Source organism: Ovis canadensis, chromosome 6 (genome assembly GCF_042477335.2).
Source record: "Ovis canadensis isolate MfBH-ARS-UI-01 breed Bighorn chromosome 6, ARS-UI_OviCan_v2, whole genome shotgun sequence".
Classification (NCBI taxonomy): Eukaryota; Metazoa; Chordata; class Mammalia; order Artiodactyla; family Bovidae; genus Ovis; species Ovis canadensis.
The window spans coordinates 75,395,265-75,405,386 of NC_091250.1; the positions used below are offsets into that span (position 1 = coordinate 75,395,265).

General features: G+C 42.3%; 1 protein-coding gene across 2 annotated transcripts in view; it reads right to left on the reverse strand.

Moving 5' to 3' along the window:
• PDS5A (PDS5 cohesin associated factor A) overlaps positions 1 to 9,809 on the reverse strand; it is a 123,068-nt gene extending 113,259 nt beyond the window's left edge. Inside the window, exons 1-2 of one of the 2 annotated variants that reach the window (XM_069593928.1) lie at positions 9,275 to 9,809; positions 8,241 to 8,418 (exon numbers count right to left, since the gene is read on the reverse strand). In XM_069593928.1, the coding sequence (XP_069450029.1) occupies positions 8,241 to 8,378 (138 nt within the window). In that variant the 5' untranslated portion in view covers positions 8,379 to 8,418; positions 9,275 to 9,809. Of the gene's footprint in view, positions 1 to 8,240; positions 8,419 to 9,064; positions 9,237 to 9,274 lie in introns of those variants that run through there. The other variant, XM_069593929.1, reaches the window with a different exon arrangement.
• Between the last annotated feature and the right edge of the window lie 313 nt (positions 9,810 to 10,122).

Below are 10,122 nucleotides of genomic sequence, written 5' to 3' on the forward strand. Positions count from 1 at the left end.
CCACTCCCCCCAAAAATGAGATGACTTTCTAGATTAAAGGAGACAAAAGAGACATGATAAATGCATGGGATCCTATACTGGAAATTGGACAGAGGAAGAAAAATTCAATTTTTTTTCCTTTTAAAAAAATTTATTTTAAATGAAACAAAGATGAATATTTTTAGTAATAAAGGTACAATTTCACAAGGAAGATAGACATCATAAACCATTAGACTTTAACAACAAAGAAAAAAGATATGAAAAATTCAATTCTGTAAAAAGTAAGTTTTAGGGCAACTGAGAGAATTTTATTATGGACAGTATCATTATGTTGATGTTAAATTCCTAGAGTATGATAATGATCACTGTTATAAAGTAAGAGAATGTCTTTAGACTAAGACATTAGCTTAGACTAAGACTGCTGAAGCATTCAGAGGTGGAATCTCATGATGTATGCAAGTAACTTTCCAACAAAATAGTGTGTTACATCTGTCTCCCTCCACGTGTGTTTATGTGTGTGTGCATGAAAGCAAAAGTGACAAAATGTTAACAACTAGTGAATCTAAGTGAAGGGATATGAGTGTTGAAGGTGCAATTTTCCCAAAATTTTTAGAGGGATAAAATGTCTCAAAGAAGATATTAAAATGGGTTTTTTTAAAAAAAAAGAGAGAGAGAGAGAGAAGGGGGGATCATCATGATTGACCAGTAGTACTTTCTAGCAAGAATTCAAGTAATATAAGAAACAAGTTCTAGGATCAAATCATGAGCTGCCTCCATAATTTTTCCCAAACTAGCATATAAAAAATTCCTACAACTTTTTTCTTACAGTAACTTGTTATGGTAATTTAGTAAAATACATTTTACAGATCCAGCAAATTTGCTCAAAGTATATACTGTTGTTTTTTGAGATTAAATGTTTTTCAAAAGTATGAATGTAACTACAAAGTGTAGTATCCTTTGATTTGTCATGAGAGCTCCTACAGTAGATTAAAGACACCTACAAATTCTTTTCTACTTCTTCCATTGAGAAGTTGGGTCAATTTTTCTCCCCTTGAATGCGAGCTGGGGTATGAATACATTAAACAGCAGAGTAAGGTAGAAATGTCAAGGCCAATTCTGAATAAAGTCTTTTAAAAGTACTGAGAAATTCCTCTGGAGTGTCTTGGGAAACTGAGCTCAACCACTCCTGCTGGAGAGACCATGTGGAGAAGCCTTAACACTACATAATACACAGGAAGAAGGGCCCAGTTGAGTCCAGCCTTTCAACTGTTCCTACCAAGGCACCAAGTGTTTGAGAGAAGCCAGTGTGTACACATTAGACCAATTTAATCACCAGCTGAATACCACTGAGGGAACCTAGTACGTAATGTGGAGCAGAAAGCCAAGTCCAGCCCAAATTTCTGATCCACAAAACTGTGAGAGAGGAAGAAATGTTGCTGATTGTAGGTAAAAGGTGGAAGCCACCCAAGTGTCCATCAAATGAAGGATAAACAAAAGATGTTATATATGTGCATTCTGACACATACTGCAAGAACAGATAAACCCTGAAGACATTATGCCAAGTGAATAAGCCAGTCACAAAAGCAGCAATGTTATGATCTCATTTATACGACAGAGGATGAGATAGTTGGATGGCATCACCAACTCAATGGACGTGAGTTTGAGTAAACTCCGGGAGTTGGTGATGGACAGAGAGGCCTGGCATGCTGCAGTCCATGGGGTCACCAAGAGTTGGACACAACTGAGCAAGTGAACTGAACTGATACAAGGCTCCTAGAGCAGTCAAATTCATAAAGACAGGAAGTAGAAAGTGGTCACCTGCACTGGAGGAGTGGGGACTAGAGTTCTAGTTTAATGGGTTCAGAGTTCAGGTAAGGATGATGAAAAGTTCTGAATGGAAGGTGATGAGGTTGCACAACAATGTGAATGTACTCATGGCACTGAGCTCAGTTCAGTCACTCAGTTGAGTCCGACTCTTTGTAGTCCCATGGACTGCAGCATGCAAGGCTTCCCTGTCCTTTACCAACTCCCAGAACTTGCTCAAACTCATGTCCATTGAGTCGGTGATGCCATCTAACCATCTTATTCTCTGCAATGCCCTTCTCTTTTTGCCTTCAATCCTTCCCAGCATCAGAATCTTTTCCAATGAGTCAGTTCTACGCATCAGGTGGCCAAAGTATTGGAGCTTCAGCTTCAGTCCTTCCAATGAATATTCAGGACTGATTTCCTTTAGGATAGACTGGTTGGATCTCCTTGCAGTCTAAGGGACTCTCAAGAGTCTTCTCCAACACCATAGTTCAAAACCATCAATTCTTCAGCGCTCAGCTTTCTTTATTATCCAACTCTCACTTCCATACACAACCACTGGAAAAACCATAGCTTTGACTAGATGGACCTTAGTCGGCAAAGTAATGTCTCTGCTTTTGAATATACTATCTAGATTGGTCATAGCTTTTCTTCCAAGGAACAAGTGTCTTCTAATTTCATGGCTGCAGTCACCATCTGCAGTGATTCTGGAGCCCCCCAAAATAAAGTTCCTCACTGTTTCCCCATCTATTTGCCATGAAGTGATGGGACTGGATGCCATGATCTTAGTTTTCTGAATGTTGAGCTTTAAGCCAACTTTTTCACTCTCCTCTTTCACTTTCATCAAGAGGCTCTTTAGTTCCTCTTTGCTTTTTGCCATAAGGGTGGTGTCATATGCATATCTGAGGTTACTGATATTTCTCCCAGCAATCTTGATTCTAGCTTGTGCTTCATCCAGCCCAGCATTTCACATGATGTACTCTGCATATAAGTTAAATAAGCAGGGTGACAATATACAGCCCTGATGTACTCCTTTCATGATTTGGAACCAGTCTGTTGTTCCATGTCCGGTTCTAACTGTTGCTTCTTGATCTGCATACAGTTTTCTCAGGAGGCAGGTGAGGTGGTCTGGTATTCCTATCTCTTGAAGAATTTTCTACATTTTGTTGTGATCCACACATTCAAAGGCTTTGGTGTAGTCAATAAAGCAGATGTTTTTCTGGAACTCTCTTTCTTTTTTGATGAGCCAACAGATGTTGGCAATTTGATCTCTGCTTCCTCACCCTTTTCTAAATCAGCTTGAATATCTGGAAGTTCATGGTTCATGTACTACTGAAGCCTGGCTTGGAGAATTCTGAGCATTACTTTGCTACCATGAGATGAGTGTAATTGTGGGGCAGTTTGAACATTCTTCGGCATTGCCTTTCTTTGGGATTGAAATGAAAACTGGCCTTTTCCAGTCCTATGGTCACTGCTGAGTTTTCCAAATTTGTTGGCATATTTAGTGCAGCACTTTCACAGCATCATCTTTCAGGATTTGAAATAGCTCAACTGAAATCCATCACCTCCACTAGCTTTGTTCATAGTGATGCTTCCTAAGGCCCACTTTGACTTAGCATTCCAGGATGTCTGGCTCTAGGTGGTAATCACACCATTGTCGTTATCTGGGACATGAAGATCTTTTTTGTATAGTTCTTCTGTGTATTCCTGCCACCTCTTCTTAACATCTTCTGCTTCTATTAGGTCCATAACATTTTTGTCCTTTATTGTGCCCATCTCTGCATGAAATGTTCCCTTGGTATCTCTAATTTTCTTGAAGAGATCTCTAGTCTTCTCCATTCTATTGTTTTCCTCTACTTCTTTGTATTGATCACAGAGGAAGGCTTTCTCATATCTCCTTGCTAGTTTTTGGAACTCTGCACTGCACTTTGTACCTATGGCACTGAACTACACACTTAAAAATGATTAAAATAGCAAATTTGATATGTATTTTATTTACTACAGTAAGGTTTTTAAAAGTTGCTGTTTTAAATTATTAGGTTTAGGGGTAGCTTATTACACACCAGCTGATAACTAGAACAATTCATCTATGCAAATGGAAATTTAATATCAAAGCTGTACTGCATGAAGCCATTACTCCACAAATGTATACTGGCCATATTTTAGGACTTCATTTTAAGAAATCTTGCCTCTCCATTTAATTTCTTATTTTCTTAGCACAATCTTCTGCAATACATTTATTAAAATAAAATATATAGATGAAATCCAGACTTGAAATTATACACTACCTATAAAATTAGCATACCATGTGGTAACTAGGAATAAATAAAAAATCATTTATGCAAGTGAAAATGATTATAACCCAATCATTTCTGAGGTCCACCTGAGGGGAAGGAAAAGGAAAGAATTCATGGTCTTCCTACAATCTATTCTTCCTCTCTTCCAACCTAGGTTCTAATGAGAAAAGGGAGTGTTCTACCTAAATCAAGCCCACCATATCCTAACTCATATTAAAGTATCCCACAGGCCAGACTACAGAAAGCAGAAGTGAGAGCATGGGGAAGAGGGAGAATGACAGACACAAAGAGAAAGATTATAGAAAAATACAAAGAAAACACAGAAGTAACACCTAGTGGGAGAAAAATGGGGGACACTTTCATAATAATAAAACTCTATCTTTCCTAACTCTTAGCATCAAGGTAGTAAGTGGCTGGGGTATGGAGTAGTAGCTAGAGACCTGTCTGGGGCACTGAACTCTGAAAGCAGGTAATAGAAATGGATGTTAAGTAACAAACTTCATCCTAATACCTACCTTCCTTTAAAAACCAAGGCTGATCTAAGGCCTCCCACTTAGAAAATAGCAGGAAGAGAAGAAAAACTAATATGTGGCATATAGCTTTGTAATACATGACCTGAGATAGACTGTATAACAGCCCATGGGCAGAAGCACTTAATGGAATTTGTACAATACTGTTTATAGGTGTATCTTGAATGTGTTACAAAACTTATCAGACATGACTCCTGCATTTGTTTCAGAATCCTTAAACAGGACGAAGGATATTTGTGAACTACATATCTTGATGCTTAATGTAACACTGGTATTAAAAAATGTCTGCTATCCTTCCAAACAGCTAACTTTTATATGGCTTTTAATATTTCTATAACTGATCTAAATAACAAAATTGTTAATGATAGTTTTCAGCTTTATGTGAGTAGGGTTGGTCACAACCTCTCAGAATCAGTTTCTTTATCTGGAAAATTTGAACAAAATCAAATAACTTATAAGCTACCTTCTAGTTCAAAAATTATAAATATCTACTTTATCATCTCTAGTATGCAATCGCAGATAAAGTACTTAGTTGCAATTCAATATATTTTCAAGTCATCCTTCATTTTCAAAAATAAGAATACTTCTCTATACCAATATTAATATATATTATTTATTCATTCATTCAACAAATATATGTTGAGCACCTAACTGTGGGGCTTCCCAGGTGGTACAGTGGTAAAAAAAATCCACCTGCCATAGAGGACACACAGGGGATGCAGGTTCAATCCCTGGGTCAGGAAGATACCCTGGAGTAGGAAATGGCAACTCATTCCAGTATTTCTGCCTGGGAAATTCCATGGACAGAGGAGCCTGGTGGGCTATAGTTCATGGCATTGCAAAGAGTTGGACATGACTGAGCTCACACACCTACAAACTAAGCACTGGGAGGATACACAAGTAAACAGATGTGGTATTCATGAAGCTTACAGAGAAGCCGAGGACACAAACCAAATAAACAGAAGCATAAGTGTAACATCACATCTGTAACAAGTGACATGAAGGAATTAAATGAGTATATAACAGGAAATCTAAGAGACTTCCCTTAATGAAATGGGAGGAAGAGTATGTATATGGGTTACATAATTTAAAATCTGTCTAGGCAGAAATGAACATGGCATGTTTAAGGAACTGACAGAATGGTAGTGTAACTAGATGTAAAAACAGAGTAATTCCTTGTAAATAGAAATGAAAACTTCTAAAATACAAAAGTATGTCTTAGCTTTTTCAAAGACATACTCTAAGAATTACTTTAAAGAAATCTTGAAAGCATCACAATAGTTTCTCTCTAATGTTAAGAACACAAAATGCTATCCCATATTTCCCTGCAAAAGACCAAGTTAACTCTCATTGATTCCCTTCCCCTTTTCACTTTACCATTTTCCACTGCATGATAAAAATCGCAGCTTCCTTGATCAACTTCCTTTAGATTCCTTAGAAGGGAGCAGCCATAAGAATAAAAAGATACATGATGCTATTGCCCTGGCTCTGCCACTAATCATTCCCATGACTGATTTTGGTAAATGTTATTTGGCCACTTTGGGTCTAACTTTTATTATCTGTAAAATAAAAGGAGTTCTGGAATTTCTTTTAGGATTCTTCTAAATGGAAAATGCTTGTTCCATTCTTGAAAAATGAAGAAAAGGGACCAAACACCTCTGAATTCTATTGACCAGGGTTTTACTAGACTTTAAGCCCTCTTCCTCACAATATTTGAACACTGTTGCTATAATAATAATAAACTACTGAATTTATACAAGTTACCCACAAACACAAAAATTATCAAAAATATAATTATATATTATTTAAAATCTATACTAGTAAGACAGTAATACTTTAACTAAACATGGATCCCTAAAAAGTACAGTGTGCATTGGTGGTACAGTGGTGAGCATAGCTCCTTCCTAAAAAATACAAAGTCAAAATTGCCTTACAAAGGCAGGAGGAAGACAAATCACAAGAATTCTTAAAAAAGCAACATTTTCACAGTAGGATATTCAAATTGATTAGTATGTATATCAAATTTAACTTCCAAAAGACCTGATAACAAATGAATATTCTAACCATATGTTCATTCTAGACTGTCAATTTAGTCAAAAAATACTTCTAACATTTAATCTACTTTAAACAGAAGATGTATATACAATCATAACTTTTTAAAAACCAGATTATCCATCACCAGAATTCAAGGTTTCCATATTCTTAATATGAAAATAGAAAGATCTACAATTTTACTTAATTTAATTTCATAATTCATACTTCAGCATCTCAAAAATTTAAAACAATAATAGTACAACCTTAAGAAGCATCAATTAAGCACCCCCACTTCATGTACCATCTTTAGTATCAAGATTTATTTTGATGTAAGGTATTGTGTCCTATTCTTTCCAAATGGGCAGCAAATTGTAGGATCCAACTAGATTTTTAAAAACAAACTACAGGAACACTTTTAAATATTAATCACTCACAACACTGTAAATATTTACCAGGCACTATACTAAGTTCTAACAGCAAAGGGGAAAGATTATTTTCTAAAATACATTTCAACAAGTTGCCCAAGGGGAAGACTGGCAAGGTGTCAATACTGTTGCTTTCCTCACCTTCCACACACTCCAATTCATCAATAGAACTCTGAAATGTCTTGGATTGTTCCCTATCTCTCTATTCCCACTATCATAGCCCCACTTCATGATTTCAACAGCTTTGACCTAGACTACAGTTTAACAGTCTCCTAGCTGGACTCCCTGTCTCCAGTCTTCCCCTATTCCAATCCAGCCCCCAATGGTGACCAAAAAAGAAAAAATGTCTTCAGCACTGCCAAATGTTCCTTAGGGGTCAAAGAGGCTGTGGTTGAGAACTACTGCATCAAGCTGATCCTTTAGTAAGAGGAACACTTACTTTGTAAGGCTGTGGCCACAATCTATAACCATGTAACAGAAAACAAAAAATTAACTTACCTAAAGGCTGAAACTTACAACCTTCACACTAGGACCACCATGTCTAAAAATAAGCTGACGCCTTATAAAATAAGCCATAATCACTGTCCCTTAAAACCCCTTTGAACATGTGGACATAAGCCATCACTGTACTTCAAGCCTTTTTGAAAAGTCAGTACTTTCTGTTAAAGTTTAATCATACTACTTACATATTTAAGTTTTTGGATATTAGAAAGTTGTGATAATTTTTAAAATGCATTTTGCACTTAAATCAGTCTCCTAGAAGCTGATGAAAATCTTCCTAGGCAAATTATTGCCTACCTTTAAAGCTGCAAGCTACTTTGAATAGTATTCTCAAAAATATTTCTAGACCAAAAAAACCTTAAAAAATATTCGAATTTTTATACTTAGAGAAAAAAAAACAGTAAAATTAAAAAATATCACATAGATACCCTTTTAATTTCCCATAATGATTATGGCCTTAACAGAGATTACTAGTCAAAGATACAGCCAAGACAGAACAATACCTTTCAGAGGGGGTAAAAGAAAAGACATAAAATATCTTAAAAAAAAAACACAACACCTGGTAGGTGAAACTTAAGGCCAGGCCTAGCAGAGCAGTAATACCACAGGAGAGAGCACCTCCTACCACAAACGTCTGAAGTGAGAACATTCTGTCCAGAGAAACTTACCTTCAGTCGTTTGATCATTTCGTCCGTGGTGATCTTGTCGGTGATCTCCTTTACCCCCGGAGGGTAAGCGATCTTCCCGTCGGCACTCACGACGCCACAGAGGGCAGTGGCAGGCTTGGGCTGCGCGGTGAAGTCCATCCTGGGGGACAACTTTTCTTTCACAGTCCTCTACCGGCCTCTATCGGTCAGAAAACAAAAGTTCAGCGGGAAAGGGGCGACTTTGTAACCTCTTTTTTCATTTCAAAAATCCTAATCTGCAAAGGGTCCTTTCTCCAGGGAGGCCCAGGGCTCGGCGGCGGCCCCCCTACCCACTCGTTCCCGGGGCTTGGATCCTGGTGGCCGCCTCGCCGCCCCCACCCACGCGGGCCCCGCCAACCTCGGGCCCTCGGGGCTCCCCGGCACCGGCGGCCGCGGGAAGCGCCGAGCAGAGCCAGGAGTTTCCCATTCCTCCTTTCACAATGAAATCCCACCCCCAAGCACCGAGGTCCGAAGTTTGGAGGCTTTGAGAGCCCAGCGAGCCCCCTAAGGCCCCGGTTCGGTCAGAGAGAAGCCTCGAATCCCCACCCGGCCGGTCCCCTCCGGGAAAGGAGACGCGAGGCCTATAGGGCTCGGCTTAGGCCGCAAAACTAGGGACCCAACGGGACCTACACGCAGCGGCGGCTCCTGGGAACCTACGCCCTTGCCGGGCAAAGCTTCGGGACCCCAGGTGGCCCCGCCACGCTCCCGCCCCTCCCGTGTCCCGGTCCCTCACCCCGCGGGAGGGGAAAACAAGCTGCCCTCCACCCCGAACCCCAAGCCAGGAAGCGGCTGACGCGGCTCCGCACTTCACATTTTGTTCCTTCAACTTCGGCTCAGGGACCCCGAAGGCTTCTCTCGTCCCCGGCCACTCGGCGCAGTCCGGTGCCGCCGAGGCCTTATCGGCACCTCCAGGCAGCCCCGCCGGGCCTCAGTCCTGCGCCCCCCCCTCTCCGGTCTCCCCTTCCGTCCCCTCCCTCCCCAGCCGAGGGCGGGAGCCGAGCCGCCGCCGCCTTTACCTCCTCCTCATGCGGGCGGAAGGTGCATCGAGCGCCCGGGCCTCTGTCAGGTGGTTGCGGCGCCGCCGCCCCTCTCCGGGCTGCACACAAAGCGGCTCCGCGGGTCCCGCCGCCGCCGCCGCCCGCCCCGGAGCGGCGCTGGGGCTGGCGGTGCCGAGGAGGAGCAGTCGCCGCGGGGGGAGACGCGGGGCGAGTGAGAGCTGGGCGGGGAGACACTGCCGCTCTCCGTCTGGCAGAGGAAGAGCAGCCTCGGAGAAGGCTCCTCCGGGAGCGTGTGCGCGTGTGTCCGCCCCGGACCCCGGCTGCCCGCCCGCCAGCACCTCGCGCCGGCCGGGTCCGCCGACCCGGACCCGGACGCCCCTAGCAGCGGCGCGCGCGCGGCCGTCCGTATTCCCGGCAGCCGGCGCCTCTCGCACACACCGACGGGTCACGCGAGCGGTGCGAGAGCACGCGAGAGCAGGGAGCGCGCCTCGCTCCCGCCCCTTCCTCCGCCGGCCTTGCCTCCGCCTCCCTCGGGCCTCAAGCGGCGGCGCGCGGGGCAAACAGCGCCGCCACCCGGTTGGCGCCAACACCTGCCGCACCGAGCGCCTTCGAGAGGACCGGACCCAAAAGGCGAGCAGAGGAGGAGCCTGGCTGGCGGGAAGCGACCCGGCGCCCACGGCCTTTTGGGGCCAAGTTGGATGAACGGAGTTTATTACCGTTTGCCGCGGAGTTGAGTTCTTGACTTTTGGGATTCATCCTAAACGACGTGGATGGAAATGGTTGAAAAATGGTTAATTACTCGGTGATAATGAACCTCCCTAGGGACAGAAGATCTGCAACCTGAGGAAAAGTTTTGCAACATGGCA